Source organism: Orcinus orca, chromosome 6, assembly GCF_937001465.1.
Source record: "Orcinus orca chromosome 6, mOrcOrc1.1, whole genome shotgun sequence".
NCBI lineage: Eukaryota > Metazoa > Chordata > Mammalia > Artiodactyla > Delphinidae > Orcinus > Orcinus orca.
In genome coordinates this window covers 118,825,956-118,841,588 of record NC_064564.1, presented here as the reverse complement: position 1 = coordinate 118,841,588, position 15,633 = coordinate 118,825,956, and the positions used below count along the sequence as shown (strand labels likewise).

The 15,633-nt window shown below is 60.8% G+C and overlaps 2 protein-coding genes across 5 annotated transcripts in view; both read left to right on the top strand.

Moving 5' to 3' along the window:
- Positions 1 to 5,393, top strand: part of ADAMTS13 (ADAM metallopeptidase with thrombospondin type 1 motif 13) — a 32,090-nt gene extending 26,697 nt beyond the window's left edge. For all 3 annotated transcript variants that reach the window (XM_033415314.2, XM_033415316.2, XM_033415317.2), the window contains exons 26-31: positions 658 to 862; positions 1,626 to 1,938; positions 2,456 to 2,602; positions 2,895 to 3,071; positions 4,139 to 4,323; positions 4,943 to 5,393. In XM_033415314.2, coding sequence (XP_033271205.2) covers positions 658 to 862; positions 1,626 to 1,938; positions 2,456 to 2,602; positions 2,895 to 3,071; positions 4,139 to 4,323; positions 4,943 to 5,107 — 1,192 coding nt within the window. In that variant the 3' untranslated portion in view covers positions 5,108 to 5,393. The remainder of the gene's footprint in view (positions 1 to 657; positions 863 to 1,625; positions 1,939 to 2,455; positions 2,603 to 2,894; positions 3,072 to 4,138; positions 4,324 to 4,942) is intronic.
- Positions 5,394 to 5,870: 477 nt separating this feature from the next.
- Positions 5,871 to 15,384, top strand: CACFD1 (calcium channel flower domain containing 1). Of its 2 annotated transcripts, XM_004284999.3 has the most exons (5): positions 5,871 to 6,071; positions 9,058 to 9,130; positions 9,701 to 9,826; positions 12,606 to 12,713; positions 13,280 to 15,384. In XM_004284999.3, the coding sequence occupies exons 1-5, from the start codon at positions 5,951 to 5,953 to the stop codon at positions 13,368 to 13,370; spliced, it is 519 nt and encodes a 172-aa protein (XP_004285047.1). In that variant the 5' UTR covers positions 5,871 to 5,950; the 3' UTR covers positions 13,371 to 15,384. The 2 variants fall into 2 exon arrangements, with proteins under 2 accessions (XP_004285047.1, XP_033270997.1); XM_033415106.2 differs by lacking the exons at positions 12,606 to 12,713; positions 13,280 to 15,384 and adding an exon at positions 10,326 to 11,612.
- The last annotated feature ends 249 nt before the right edge of the window (positions 15,385 to 15,633 follow it).

Genomic DNA, 15,633 nt, shown 5'->3' with positions numbered 1-15,633 from the left:
AAACGTCCTACACTGTGCAGATGGCCCCCACGAGAAAGACCCATACATGGGCCCCAGATGTCACGAGGCAGAGAACCATATATGCTCCACGGTGGGCCGGGGCGAGGGGGCCGACTTGGTCTGGTTCACGGCCGTATCCCGGAGTCTAGAACAGCGCCAGGCCCACAGAGGCGTGTTTTTGAGAGGGGGCATCATGGGCCGGGAGGGCAGCATAGGGCGGGGACTCTAGGGCTCCAGGCTCCAGTGCGGCCTACCTGCCTTCTGTCCCGGCTCTGAAAACTGTCGGTCATTATTGTTTGTTGAAACATGATAAGTTAACATGGGCAGGACTGACTGATGTGGAGATCTGTTCTCCTTCATCCTGGGTCACTGCTCCCCCGTCCCTGCTACTCGGACTAGCAAGCAGCTGGGTGTCCACGGGTGTCCTGTGATAAAGGGGAAGAAAGGGGGCACCTTGTTAAGGGAAAAGAGCTCTCTTTCCCGCAGAGCCTTTCCCTTGCCACTGAGCCCTGTGACTAGCCAGGAGGGGTGCAGGGGCTGTACTGCTGGATCCCAGTGGCCTTGGAAGCTGTCCTGGCTGGCCATCCATGGAGCCCACCAGGGCAGTGCCACCTTCAGGGAAGCCTAGCGTCTCTCTGGGGTCTTCTCTTCCTGCAGGTGGAAGGTCATGTTCCTTGGCCCATGTTCAGCCAGCTGTGGTCTCGGCACTGCCATGCGCTTGGTGGCCTGTGTGCAGCTGGACCAAGGCCAGGACACAGAGGTGGACGGGGCGGCCTGTGTAGGTCTGGTGCGGCCGCAGGCCAGCATCCCCTGCATCATCGCCGACTGCACCTACCGGTGGCACGTCAGCGCCTGGATGCAGGTAAGTGCTGCAGCGGGGGCTGGCGAGTGCACGGGCCGAGGGTCCTCACACGTGGGGACCTTTGGGGGCTTTGATTCATTGTGGTCCCCTGAAAGCAGGGGGAGAGCTGGGTCTCTTGGGGAGAGGGCAGCCGGGGCACCTAGAGATGGAAGACATAGCAAGGCCTAGAGACGTGGGGGACAGGTAAGCCTTAAGGGGCCCTGAGGTCTGAAGACTCCAGAAGATGAAGGGCTGGTAACTCCCCACAGATGAGCAAATGCCACCCCGTGCCCAGCACCTCACAAGGCGCTGGAGAGACAAAGGCAGACAGGGCCAGGTCCCCCGCAGAGGGGCTCACTCACGGTGCGGAGGGAGAAGAGGCAAAGCAGACGGCCACCGCTGCCTGCGTCAGGAGGACCCTGGGCATCTGGGTCGGGGGAGTTGATCCCTTGGATGGGGCAGTGCGGGGTGGGAGGGGAGGGTGGACACCAGGCTGTGATGAGTGATGGAGGGCGGAAGGACGAAGCCACACTGCCTGCTCCCCGCTCCAGGGGCTGCAGGGCAGAGAGACCTCGAGGGCGACGGGGAGAGACCTGGGCTTGAACCCCTGCCCCTACTCCCCGTGTGATCCTTGCAAGGTGACTTCTCTGAGGAGCGTGGACACCCATGCCCGCCTCCCGTGTTGTGCAAAGATTATATCAGATCCTGCCCGGCCTGTGGTCGCCGCTGTCCTTGTCACCCTCCAGCGGGGTCAGTCCCAACTCCTTCCTGTCTTTCCTGGCAGTGCTCTGTCTCGTGTGGGGATGGCATCCAGCGCCGGCACGACGCCTGCCTTGGACCCCAGGCCCGGGTGCCCGTGCCAGCCGACTTCTGCCAGCATTTGCCCAAGCCGGTGACGGTGCGGGGCTGTTGGGCTGGGCCCTGTGCAGGGCAGGGGACACCCAGCCCGGTGCCCCACGAGGAATCCACTGCTCCTGGCCAGACCACAGCTGCCACTGCTTCCCCGCGGTGGCCCCAGCCCCAGGCCCACCTCCTCTCCCCAGCTGCCCGGCCGCAAGGACGCCCTCCCGGGCCCCAGGAAAGCCCAGCAGAGTCCAGTTACGTTCCTTCCTCCTTTCTGTCTGGGCGGCTGACTGGCTGCAAGAGGGGTGGGCAAAGGCATGTTCACCTGGGAGAGCCAGGCCGTGCTCCTTGTGGGGACCTCCTGGGGGTGGTCCTGTGGCTGCAGCGCCCGGGACGCTGGGATGAGTGCGGTCGGGCTGAAGGGATGGGCTTGGAGGCCGGGTTCAGGGGGGCCTCTTCCTCACTCGTGAAGTGCAAGCTCACTTATTATCATCAAGGGAAAGCAACCTGAGGGTGTCACGGAGTCAGAATGCCCGCCTGTGTGACCCACTGTACACGCTGCCTCCCTCTTGCTGGCATGTCAGTGGTGGCTGTCTGCCTTGGGTGGCGATGCTCTGGCCCACGCAGCCCCCTCCTTGCCTGAGAAAGCTTCTGGCGGGGCCTAGGAGGACGCCAGCCGCCCCAGCTCCCAGTCTCCTTCCCCAGCACGGAAAGTCCCCGGCCCTGCCCTGCTGGGGATACCCCACCTGGAAGCTCCCGCCCCCTTTTCAGGCACCTGTGGCCGGCAGCACCTTGAGCCGACAGGAACCATTGACATGCGAGGCCCAGCGCGGGCGGACTGTGCAGTGGCCATCGGGCGGCCCCTGGGTGAGGTGGTGACCCTCCGAGTCCTCGACAGTTCCCTCAACTGCAGTGCTGGTATGTCTAGGGCCACGTGAGCAGCTATTGCCAGTGACAGGATCTGCTAGGTGTCAGTGAGTGTGACTCCAGGGTGCCCCATTCCTCGGGGGATCCTCCAGGTGCATCCCCGTGTGTAACCATCGCAGCCAGCTCATAACTGGGGTGTGGTTGTCCCCATTTCACAGATGAGGAAGCTGAGGCTAGGAGCGATTATCACACGTCCAGTTCCTTACAGTCGCATAGCCAGCAAGTGGGAGAGTCAGGACCTGGGCTCGGGGTGCTAGGTCCTCACCTCACTGCCACTTCCCAGGGGAGATGCTGCTGCTTTGGGGCAGGCTCACGTGGAGGAAGATGTGCGGGAAGCTGCCCGGCATGACTTTCAGCTCCAAAGCCAACACGCTGGTGGTGAGGCAGCGTCTTGTGCAGCTGCGAGGCGGAGTGCTGCTTCGGTATTCGAGCCAGCCTGCCCCGGGAGCCTTCCACCGAGGTATGGCGAGGCCCTGGAGCCTCCCCGCCTTCCCCAGAGGCTGGCTGGCTGGGTGCTGCTGCCAACGGGGCCAGTCCCGACAGGCCAGCGGGCAAGGCAGACTGAGAATGAAAAGCAGCGCCTTCCCGGACACCCCCCGACACCCCCATCCCTGTATGTGCGATCAGGACGAGGTCCCGGAGGTGCACGGTGTTCCTTCCTCTCTGGGGCCCTGCGCGAGATGGGCAGACATCCTCACTCCCTCACTCAGGCCATCGGGGGCCCCACACCCTGGCCCCGGCACGCAGGTCCTTCAGGATCCTGTAAGGTCCTTCTGTGAGCCTCTTTCCCCAGTCCTGTTGGGTGCACTGTCCTCCTGGCTCATCCTCCGCTCAGCAGGGCGTGGGTGCACGTGCACACCTTGTGCGGAGGATGGCGTCCCCGAGAGCCCTGCTAGCCCGTGGCCCCATCCGTATCCACGGAGAGCTGTCTAGGTTGCTTCAGGGGGCTGGCCCTCTTCCACAGCCCAAGCTTGCTGAAGGTGGCTTCCCTAGGGGTCCCCCCAGGCCACAGGTGAGAAGTGGGACCCTGGGGGGCTTCTGCCTCTGCCCCTCAGTGTGCAGCGCACAGGCACCAGCTCCTACCTGGTCATCACTCCTCACTTCCCAGCCTCCCCACATGCAGGCACCTGCTTTGAGGGAGGCCCGGGAGGCACAGGCAGGAAGGGCTGCCCCGGTTGGGGCGGGTGCAGCATGAAGCGCTTTTGCACGTGTGACTTCGCTGATTCCTCTTAAAGACTGCCCTGCCCCGTGTGTGCTGTCGTTCCCTTCGCTTTACGGAGGAAGGAACTGAAGCGCGGAGCGTTTAGAGCCTTCACCTAGGGTCACACAACCGGGAAGTGGTAGAGATGGGGTTCGGGGGAGACTTCTGCCTGGGAGCCCCGATCTTGACCGCAGTGCCACACTGATCCCCCACTGCTCCCCGGCTGCCCTGCTGCCCTGGCCTCTGGCAAGAGTGGTCACTCTGGGGGACTCCTATGTTCCGGAGGTGGTCCACACCCAGTCTGTATGCCTGCTCTCCCCCTGCAGGATGTGACATGCAGCTCTTTGGGCCCCGGGGTGAAATCGTGAGTCCATCATTGAGTCCGGATGGGAGGAACATGGGGGGCTGCCGAATCTTCATCGACGTGGCCCCACAGGCCCGGATCGCCATCCGTGCCCTGGCCATGGACACGGGCACCAGAACCGAGGAAACGGATTCCAGCTACATCTTGGTGAGGCCACCAGGATGACTTCTGCTCTAATTCTGGACATCCATCTCTGGGGACAGGGACTGGGGGTTGCTGGGCTATAGGACCCACTGAGTTTACTTCTGATCAAACCCCTCAAAATCATTAGTGAGAGAATGGGAGAAAAGTTTCCTCCACTTATTCACCAACAAATGCTTATTGAGTTCCCTACAAGAATGAAATAGAAGAGACCTTTTCCAATGTAGACTGCCAGTTCACCCAGGACCGAAGCCTGATTTTAGACCCTGATGTAATTTTACCAGAAGAGTGGGCCGAGCCCTCCCCGATGAGGTTTTCATGTGTTCTGGGAGAACTGGCATCTGTAAGGTATCAGCTCCCTGGAGGAGGCAGCCTGGCCTCTGTAATCAAACTAATCTGGACTCAAATCCCAGCTCTGGCGTCCTGGCTGTGTGTCCCTGGGGAAGGAGCACAACTTCTCTGAGCCTCAGTTTCCTAGGTAGAATAATGGTGTCTTCCTGATAGGGCTGTTGTGTGAGGAGTAAATGTGACCCTGGGTATATGATACCTTGTATATTAAGGGCTCGTGAATGCTAGCTAATTATCATTTGTGGTCGGTCCCTTGGGGCTGCCCCTTTCCTCCCAGATCCGGGATATCCACAGCCTGAGGACAACGACATTTCGTGGGCAACAGACGCTCTACTGGGAGTCAGAGGGCAGCCAGGCAGAGATGGAGTTTAGCCAGGGCTTCCTGGAGGCGCACACCAGCCTTCGGGGCCAGTACTGGACCCTCCAGGCTAGAGCTCATTAGCCTGACGATGCCCCGCATCTCCAAGCACATCCCTCAGTTGACCAGCGGTCACAGTGGGATGCCTCCTCCCGGTCTGGGAAGGGAAAAGAAGGAACCTGACATTTATGAGCACCCGTTAGGTGCCTGGCTTTCCAATTCGAATTCCCTCCAAAATTAAGTATCTCCTTTAGGGCTTCCTCCAACGTGCAAAACGTTAGAGGGTGGGAGGGGAGACTCTCCGGAAAAGCAGCTCCCAGCCCCTCGGGTACCAATAAACGGAACGTGAGGTCTGAGTGGCGTTTTCTTTACATAACCTGTCCAAATATGGCTTGAAAACCCACCTCCCCACACGGCAGGGCTTCCGTGGCCGCGGTCGGGCTCCAGATCCACACCAGATCTGAGCAACCCCCTGGCCACCCCTAGCGGTCGTCTTCCTACCCAGGGAGGAGAGGCGAGGGAGTTGGGAGTCCCGATGGGGCCCTGAGGCTGGCGCACCTGATAATTCTCATCGAAGCCCCGCCCCTATACTAGTCTGGGTGGGAATGTTTGACCGCCTGGGAGTCCTGCGGCGCCAGGACCCGCCCCCTATGCTAATAAGCGCGAGCCCTTAGGGCCCTCCATATCCAGGTCCCTGCGGGCCCCGCCCCCTATGCTAATGAACACGGGCCCGCTCGGGCGCACCTACCCGCGGCCCCACCTCTATGCTAATGAGCACGAGCCTCTCGGGAGCCCCTCTCCCAACCCCGAGAGCCCCGCCCCCTATGCTAATAAGCGGCCGCCTCTCCCACAAGGCAGCGCGCCGGGACGACGCGGCCGGCTCCGGAGCCCTTTGTGAGGGCTGCGGGAGCGCCGGACGGCGGCACCATGAGCGGTGCGGGCGGAACGGCTGGGGCGTCCGTGAGCTCGGCGCCGCCCGAGCAGGAGGAGGGCGTGACATGGTGGTACCGCTGGCTGTGTCGCCTGTCGGGGGTGTTAGGGGCCGTCTGTGAGTACCCAGCCTGGGGGAGGGGCCGGCGCTGCCGCACGCTGCGCATGCGCGCCCGGCCCCGCCCCCCCCCGGTGGCCTCCCCCCGCGGCCTCCCCCCGCGGCCCCCCCCCCCCCCCCGGGAAGAGGCCGGCTTGGGGCCGGGGTGTCCGGGCCACGCGCGGCTCTGGGCCGCGGCGGGGGCGGAGGGAAGCCGGCGCTTCTGCGGTTGCTGTGGTTACCGGCCCGCGGCCTGGGCTCCTGGGTCCGGGGCTGTCGAGCAGCTCAAGGGACGTTCCAGGAGGGAACGACGCGGCCGAGACTTGCTCCTCTACGGCTCCTCTGAGCGTGAGGGCAGTGCGGCACCTACTCCGGGGGCCTTCCGAGATTGCCCAGATGCCAGTGCTGAAACCCGGGCTCAGTCTGGTCCGGAGGCCGCCTCACCTGTTGACTCGGGTGTGGGTGCGGGCGGCAGGCGCCTTAACCTTTGGGCGAAGGTTGTTTATAAGTGGGGCAGGTGCTGGCCAGGCTTCCTGAGGGCCAGGCGGTCCCCACGGGAGGGCCAGGCAGTGAGCTGAGGGAGGCGGCCTCTCCTCTGGGTCCGCACTGGAGGCAGTGCGCTTCCCCTGATGTCACCTCTCCCTCCTGCTGTCAACGCTGCCTCCACCGTCCCTCATCTCCCCTACTTCTACTCCCCACCCCGCATCGCGGACACGCACACCCCGACCTCAGGTTTCCTGGAAAGCTAGGCGCTTTGAGCGCAGTCCCCCGAAGAACATACGTAGGAAGGCAGATCCTTCCAGAGGCAGGTCTTCCAGAGGCAAGCAGACCCGGACCGGATATGTCGAAGGAGCACCTCCTTAGGCTCCCCTTCCAGTCTCGTGGTCCTCGCAGGTGGAGGGAGGCTGGACGAAAGTTCATTGGTGATAACGGGACAGGCCCTCCCTCCAGTCACAAAAAGGCCTCTGAGTCCCTGTCGTTGCTCTTCAGAGGGAGCGTGTTTTTGACTTTGTAGGAGAGACTGGTCAGGGCTTAGACATGATCCTCTGGAGTCTGGGTAGCTGTTTCCCTGGCAGATCAGAGTGAGGCTGCTGTGGGAGTGACAGTGATGGGGCGGGGTGGGGGGGAGAAGGGGAGGGGCCTGAGCGGGGCCTGTGGGCTGGCACCCTCCTCCCTCCATCTTGGGGTCAGCTGCCCCGCCAACTCCCTCGTTAGCCCTGGTGTCGCATCCAGTTCTGCGCTTTTCGAAGTGGGATTCTTGGGCCACCCCAGGACTTCATGGTGTTGGGGCTACAGATGACGCTTCAGGAGAAACCTGTGACGTCACTCTGAAATGTCAATTTTACCTGCAGATTTGGGGAAAGTACTTGTCGTGTGAATCCCAAATAGTATATAGTACAGAGTAGAACGCAAAGCACGGAGGAGTTTTAGAGATGGAACTGCAGTTCAGCTAAGCCTCGTGTTTGCGGCTGGTGGCTGTGGCGTAGCGGCACCTTCCAACGCAGGGGGGGGTCTCGGGAGAGGCGTTTCCGCAGGGTCCTGATCATCAGCTCGAGGCCAGAGCTTGGGAGGAGACAGGCTGGCACGGGGCACCTCCCTCACCTGGCAAGAGTGCTGGACACCCCGAGGGGACACCTTCCAGCCCTTGATGGTTAAAGGGCTCCTGGCTGGAGCCTGTGTGTCTGGGTTGAAGCCTGGTCCTCCCCCAGGGCTGGCTGTTGGTAGATAGTGGGGTACAGGTGACATGCCACCTGCGGCAGGAAGTATGGGGCGCTGTCAGGTGAGACCAGGCACGGCTGACGTCACGCAGGGGCAGTACTGTATCGTGGGCGCTCACGTCCGTGGCCCTGGGGAGCCTTGCTGCCTGAATGTGTGTGTGACCTGTCCCAGGACAGGTGCCGCCTTTAGTAGGCGGGAAGTACATCTGTCGCTGGAGGAGGCTTTGGCGGGGGACGTACGAGGGCGGTCCCGTTGCAGTTTGGGTTCACTGCATCTGGTTTCCTCTTCCGTCGTCTGCTGTCTGCATAGGGTTACATGGGAAAACCGGAGAATTCCAGGTCAGGTGCAGAGGGAGCTGCTGCAAGTTTAATGAACTGGCTGCTCATCGCTGCCTCGGAAGGCCCAGCTTCCTGCCCGGCTTCCTGCCCAGCGGCCAGGCGCCGCCGGGCAGACTCCCGGAGTTCTCGGTGGAGCCGGGCTGGGGGCTGTGAGAGAGGAGGCAGGCGACTGTGCGGACCCCTCGGTGGGATGCTGTCGGGAGGGGTGAGCGAGGCTCCGCATTTGGGGCATCAGAGAAACCGCTTTCCAGGGTAGGAGAGGATGCACCCTCCCTGCTGCAGACCCTTGGTATTTCAGGGTGGGTGGGCTGGGCTGTAGGGCTGTCCTGTGTGCAGGAGAGAAAACAGGCCTGGAAAGGTGAAAAGAACATACGTAAAGTCACTGGGCTGGCGGGTCAGGCAGAGCTGGAATTGCGATCCAGGTCGACCTGGTCCTGATTTCTTTTCCAGGAGGGGCAGCCCTGTCCCAACCCAGATCCAGAGGACTTCTCTCGTGGCCTGCCCTGGGCACGGTGCCGCCTGCCCTGGCCTGAGCCCTTGAGAGACGTTCTCTTTTTCATGCTATGCACCTTGTGGGATGGGTTTTGGGACAGCTGGGGTTCAGAGGGCGGGCTTCTCCAACCCCAGAACAGAGAGAGGGCGGGATGTCCACGCTGCCTCGCTGAGCCCCTAGAGCGAGCCAGCTCTGGGGTCCAGCCGCACCCTGGCCGTGAGGTCTGGGCAAGCCACTTGGCCTGTCTGAGGCTGCGTCCTCACCTGTTCATGGAGTCGTTGTGTTGGCCTTGCTTGTCTCTGGTGGCAGTGGGGAGACGTCTGGGTGCTGTAAGAGCCAGGTGCTGGGGTCGGAAGGGGTCTCGTGCTTCCACGAGCCGCCGTCTGCCCAGGTGGCCTGCCCGCGGGCTCGGTCCCTTCCTCCCTGCTGATTCCTGCCCGTGTCTCTTGCTTCCAAGCTTGCGCCATCTCCGGCTTCTTCAACTGCATTACCATCCACCCTCTGAACATCGCGGCCGGCGTGTGGATGATGTAAGTAGCCGTGTGACCGTCCTGCCGGGGGTGTTGGGGCGTGTGGATTTCTGGGCACCTCCCAGGTGGAACACGAGTGAGCTGAATTGGGTTGACTGGTCTGTGAGGGTTACTGGGCACCAGTGGTGTGTGGGAGACCTGGGGTGGCATTAGTTGCGTGTGTTCCTGCTCTGGGGCTCAGGGGGTTCTTGGGGGCCAATGGGGATAGCGAGGGTGCTTTCCCTCCACGGTGGGGGTGGATGGAAGGGCCCGGCCCGCTGTGAGGGCCCAGTGTCTGGTCATGGTCACTGTGACCCGGACACGGAGAACCCAAAGGCGGGAGCAGGCACCCTTGGTGTGCCACCTCGGGCTCAGCTGTCCCCAGCGCAGACACGCGCCGCGCTCAGGGCTCGCCGAGTTCCCTCCTCCAGCGAGGGCATCCCGAGGGCGGGCTGTGGCGGTGGACTGGCTGCCCTGCTCCGGCTCCTCCCGGAGCCCAGAGCGTGGGGAGCAGCCGGGAGCAGGCGGAGGGGCCCTGAGTGGGGCGGGGGACTCGCCGGCCTGGGCGCCAGCCTGTTCCTCTCTCTGCAGCATGAACGCGTTCGTCCTGCTGCTGTGCGAGGCGCCCTTCTGCTGCCAGTTCATCGAGTTTGCGAACACGGTGGCGGCGAAGGTGGACCAGCTGCGCTCCTGGCAGAAGGCCGTCTTCTACTGCGGGTGAGGGGCCGCGGGCCGGGCCTGACTCGGCTCCCCCAGACCCTGCTTCTGCAGGTGACAGTGTTGGCCGGGCTGGGCGGACGGCTGCCTAGTTTACTCTCGGTAGCGGTTTAAACAGGGATGGCGTTTGTGCAGAGTCACATGAGGGACCCGCTCTACGATGGGACCCAGCGTCCAGGGCTCTGCGTCTGGCCTACAGGTCCAGCCGCACAGTATTCAGACGTGAGATGTGTACACCTCGCAGCAGTACGTGTAATAGAGAACGCGAGAAATGCCTGGACTGTGGGCCCATCCGTTGGGAGTTGTAGAGCAGATTCTGGAAGATCCGTATGTGCCTCTGTGCAGCCTTTCAGGAGTGTGGCCGATCGAGATGTCCTGACGTGAAAGGGGGAAGAAGCAAGTTACAGAACAAAAAATAGTGCCTTCCAGCAAGTTCAGCACGTAGTACCTCCCATCCGAGCCGTGAGATTGAACTCATCTGTGGGCGTGTTTAATGCAGCTTCCGGCGCGGTGCCTGGTGTCCGGGAGGCCCTCAGCAGCGTCCGGCGGCAGCAGCCGAAGTGGTTGTGTCTAGATTATCTTTAGAAATAAATATGGAGGTTTTTATTTCAAGGGTTTCTTCCCCTTCTGGAGGCCAGTAGTTGTGTCAGAGCACAGGATACGTGCTCAGCTCTAGAGCCGTTTTCCACTGTGTTTAAAGCACAGAGGAATACGAAATACCACGCATCGGCGCCTCCTTTGCCGGCGTTCCTGTTTCTTTTTAATTAGTTAAAAATGCTAACAGTAATATACATTCATTAAAAATAATGTGGAAATAAAAAGTTGTTACCCAAAGCCTCACTACTCGTTAACATTTTGATATGTGTCCTTTCACTCTGTCTTCAGGCATTTTCTAAAACCTGTTTTCGCACAGTTTTAACCATTACAAGTACATTTGTATCCTGGGTTTTTTTCCCCTTAAAATCATGGTAGAAATATTTTCAGTATTACCACAAAGGCTTCGTAAGATGACTTTCTAAAAAAATTAATTAATTAATTTTTGGCTGTGTTGGGTCTTCGTTGCTGCATGCGGGCTTTCTCTAGTTGTGGTGAGCAGGGGATACTCTTCATTGTGGTGCATGGGCTTCTCATTGTGGTGGTGGCTTCCCTCGTTGCGGTGCACGGGCTCTAGGCACGCGGGCTCAGTAGTTGTGGCTCACAGGCTCAGTCGTTGTGGCACACGGGCTTAGTTGCCCTGCAGCATGTGGGATCTTCCAGGGATTGAACCAGGGATCGAACCCGTGTCCCCTGCATTGGTAGGCGGATTCTTAACCACTGTGCCACCAGAGAAGTCCCCATAAGATGAATTTTAATGATAGGAATATTTATTCCACTGAACGTATCATGCTTTTCTTCATTTGTAACCTGCAGTACAAGTCAGGCTGTGATGAACATCTCGGTGCTAAAACTTTGTGTTGATGATGATTTCCTTAGGATCTGTTTCCAGGTGTGGGGTTATTAGGTCAAAAATTACAATCATTTAAAAGATTTCAATATGTGGCCAAAGTGCTTTCCAAAGAGAGTACCTGAGTTTCTTCTGTCTTTCCCCCGGCCCAGGGCCGTGTGCCCTTTTCACATTTGTATCTGTTATCTAAGGTAAAATCTTTTTCTGTATGTTTTTTACTAATTGCATTTTCGTTTTTGGTAGTTAAGGGTCTAGCTTCGTTTTCGCCTTTTGACATTGTAACATTTTACTTAGTAAGTTACATGTGTTTCTATATTAAAGATTTCTTAGTTTTTTGCTATATTTCCTGCAAATGTATTTCTGGCCTGTTGTTTGCCTTTAGTTTGGTTTTTACAGATTTTTCCCCATGGTCTTTTCTTTTCCTTAGCAATTTCTATTACTTAGAAAGTTTATAACTTCAGTAAAACCTCGTGATCACACGTCCCGCCCAAATGGAAATTCAGGTAGAATTCATTTGGTTGAGTCCGAGAAGAGTCTAAGAAGAGTCTTGTCTTCCTCGTGTACAGGGTGTGTGTGTTAACCCAAATCACTGCCACCAGTCTGGAAATCCCAACCAGGACCAGGCATCGGCCCCATGGATCCTTAAGCCAGAGTGGACACCTGTGTCCGGGTGGCGCCAGCCTGGACCAGGCAGAGCTGCCTCGCCAGCCAGTTAGCCGCTCTTGGCGCGCACCTTGCCATAAGGAAGCCCCGTGTCTTGTCCCCTTAACCTTTGGGATCTTCCTTGTTGAGATACGGCTGGTTTTACTGCGCTGATAAGAGCCAGCATTTATCTAGTGCTTATGCTGTTCCAGGCGTCTGTCGTGCTTAACGTGCCTTAACTTGACATGCCTTATCTCGTTCAGTCTCAAAGCCTCTGAGGTTTGATCCCCACCTTCCCGTAGAGAGGCTGAGCCTCCTCAGTTGAGTAACGTGCCCCCAGTCGCCAAGCCGCTACGGGACTGCACTGACACTGCATTTTCTGGTCTGCCTGTTTTATGCACAGGGCTTTGGGCCATTTTGGTGCTGTTTAACCCTATTTGGATCACAGATCCTTTCAAAAATCTGATGAAAGCTTTGGGTCCTCTCCCCAGAAAATGCACGGAATTTTACAGACAAGTTCACGGGTGTTTGAGGACTTTACGAAGCCCGGCTGTGCACCTGTGCCCCACCTGATTTCTGGGGACCCTTCCTGTTCCTGGCTGTCTGGGAAGGGGGCTGGGTGAACCTGGGAAGCTGGAAGTGGTGTCGTGGCCGTGGGGTGGTGGTGCCCTTTGACCTCTGCTTCTCCTCTAGGATGGCCGTCGTTCCCATCGTCATCAGCCTGACCCTGACCACACTGCTGGGCAACGCCATCGCCTTCGCCACCGGAGTGCTGTACGGACTGTCTGCTCTGGGCAAGAAGTGCGTCTGCTGGTCCCAGCCCCCGGGGGTGGGGGATCTTTACTTCCCGCCTCCTGAAGTCTCGCAGGGAGGAGAGGGCTGGGAGTGGCCCCCGTTATTCTGTTGTGGAAACGGAAGCACAGAGGCTGTCAGTGACCCCCATCCATGTCTCTAGGGTGTCCGAGCTCTAGGGAGTGAGAGCAGGAGAATTCACGGGACTCCCTGGTGGCCCCGTCGTGCCTCGTCACAGCCTGTAGCAGGGGTGGCAGAGGCATGGCTACTGAGAGCCTCTTCCCATCGGGGCTCACACCTGGCTCCACGGTCAGCATTCACCCTCTCTCGCGGAGCCCAGACTGAGAATCCGAATCCTCAGCCCAGCATCCCAGGCAGCCTTTGTCACTCTTAGAGGTGACAAGATGTGTCTCCGCCATCCTAGCAATAGGGTCTCTGCCTGGGGAAACTGGAGGGCCCACTAGGCTCTGTCTGCGGGCCACACCTGGGTCACAGGTCAGGAATGGGGCGGAGGCTGGGAGGGCTGTGTGTCTGGGGTCCGTCCCCCGTGCGGCGCTGACTGGCTCTCTCCCCAGGGGCGACGCGATCTCCTACGCCAGGATCCAGCAGCAGAAGCAGCAGGCGGACGAGGAGAAGCTCACGGACACCCTGGAGGGGGAGCTGTGATGTGGTCGGGGGGCCCTCCCGCCCCCCCGTCGGCCCTCTGGTCTGTGTGAGCACGTCCCCGAGGCGCACTGACCCTGAGGGGCAGCCTGGAGGAGGAGCCTGTGTCCAGCTCCCTCAGTCCCTCTCACCTGTCCCCGCACCTGGAGTCCTCCTCTGTCTGCCCCTCCCCCAGATTGGCATCACCCCAAGCTAGGCGCCTAGGGGCTGGGGTGAGGGCTCTGAGGGCCTTGGCCAGCATCGAGGGGATGGGAGGTAGCGGCAGGCAGCGGGGGCCTCGGGGTGATCCAGGCCTCGGGGCGTGAGGCCGCACGGAGCCTGCAGAGCTCTGCAGACGGCCCGCCTGACCCCACTCTTCCCAGCTCGCGTGGCCTGCCGGCAAGAGGCCCCTGGGTGGGTTTCTAGGCTTACACAGCTGGCGGGACCCCCGAGACCTGCTGAAGGCCCGCGAGGAGCTGCTTTTGGGGACTTTGGTCCCGTCTCGAGGTGGGAGGTCCATCAACCCAGGCCTGGGCATTGGCCACAGTGGCCTCCTCTCAGCCCTCCAGGCAGGAGAGCATCCCGTAAGCTGAGCCACCTGGGCTGCCTCTGTCCTCCTGTCATCAGGGCGGAGCGGTGTCCTGCTGCCCACACCCCCTGCCACTCTGTTCTCCATGGGAGCCCACAGTGCTCCCGACCCGCGATGGCAGCCCAGGTAGTGACCCAGCCGCTGGTTGGGGTGTGCTCCCTCCCCCGGTTCCCGGGAAGCTTGGACTAGCACGGAACCAGGACACTTCCCGTGGGCCTGGCCAGCCCTAGGTTCTCCCCATCCCCCAGGCCCCGGTGCTAAGGACGTGCGGAGGGCAGGCTCTCCCCTGCCCCGCGGGGCTGCCCGTCCACCTCTCTGGTGTGGACCTGCTGACCCCACCCCCCGCCCTGTCCTCAGGGAGCTTCCTGCCTTTTGAGAGCTGGGCAGAGGCTAGAGCCGCCCCTGCTCCCACTGTGAGCTGCCCCACTGCGCTGGGTGCCAGGCCACCAGGGAGCGGGGCCTGTGTGGACGTGCGCGTCGTCTCCCCAGCCTCCCTCCGTGCGCCGTCCCTTCCTTCCGCCCTGCCCACCGGCCGCTCTGGTTGCTGGACTGGTTTCAGCCATTGGCGTGTGTGACAGGCCTGGCCCGCCCGGGTGGCCTGGGGCTCAGCTCCTGCCCCTCCCGGGACCCCAGGCTGGGCCTGCTCTGGGCGCCCAGAGCCCAGGGGCCAGCTCCTGCTCTGTGGATCCAGCCCCAGGGCTGCGCCCCTGTCTTTGCTTCCCAGAGGGACTTTTCATCTCTGGGGTTTGTTAGCGTTTGAGGCTGGGAGGGCAGGCACTGTCCCGGGCACAGCAGCGTCCCCCAGCAGCTGTGCAGGGAGCCCGACACGTGCCTTCAGGGGTCCTCCAGGACCAATTTCCTCAGGCCAGCACTGGGTTCAAAGGGCTGTGGGCTGTAGGTCTCTCCAGGCCAGCAGGGTGTGTGCATGTGTGTGTGTGTGTGTGTGTGTGTGTTTGTGTGTGTCTCTCTCCTGCGTGTGCCGTGAATGAGGCCTGTCTACCTCCCAGGAGGAGCAAGGGCCCTGCCTGCCCCTCCTGGCTCATTCTTACCCAGGAAGTGGGACTCTGGGGTCACTCCTACCCCTGCCTCCGGGGCCTTGCTGGTGGGGGTCTTCTTGCTGCAGGAGGAGAAGGGCTGGCTGTGTGTTGAGGAAGCTTGCGCTTCTGCCCTGTGAGGAAGTTGGGTGGGCCCTCCAACCCCTCGGTCACAGGCCAGAGTGGGCAGGTCACTTGACGAGGTTCCGAATGAGCGTAGCCGAGCAGCCCTGGAGCTGCGATCCTTCTCCCAGTCGGGGGGCGGGTCCCACCTTGCCGGGTGGTGGAAGGGCGGGGCCGCCAGGGCCCTCTCCCTCCTCTGCGGCCCTGGGCTCTGTCCTCTCCTGGTCCTTGTTTACTCTCAGTGTTTGGCTTGCATTTTGAGCAATAAAGCCTGGTAGCAGTTTGTATGGTCTCCCGCGTGGTCTGCCTGTTACCGTCTCCCTCCGGGCCACTAAGTAAGCGGTAGGGATGCCCCAACCCTACACCGGCTGAGCAGGGGCCAGCCCCGGGAGTAACTGCCACGGTATCGAGGTCCCCTATGCTGCTGGCCCTGTGCCGGCCTGCTCCCAGCATCTCAGGCAAGGATGGTGGCTTGGCCGAGCTCCCACAGCTAGGAGGGGCTGGAACCCCAAGGCCGGGGGCCCACGGCCCTCGCCTCTTC

Excerpts from the sequence above, each read along its gene's own strand:
- CACFD1 (XM_004284999.3), top strand. The coding sequence starts at position 5,951 with ATGAGCGGTGCGGGCGGAACGGCTGGGGCGTCCGTGAGCTCGGCGCCG. Across the intron at positions 9,131-9,700 it reads GCGGCCGGCGTGTGGATGAT|CATGAACGCGTTCGTCCTGC; the intron begins GTAAGTAGCCGT and ends CTCTCTCTGCAG. Across the intron at positions 9,827-12,605 it reads AAGGCCGTCTTCTACTGCGG|GATGGCCGTCGTTCCCATCG; the intron begins GTGAGGGGCCGC and ends CTTCTCCTCTAG.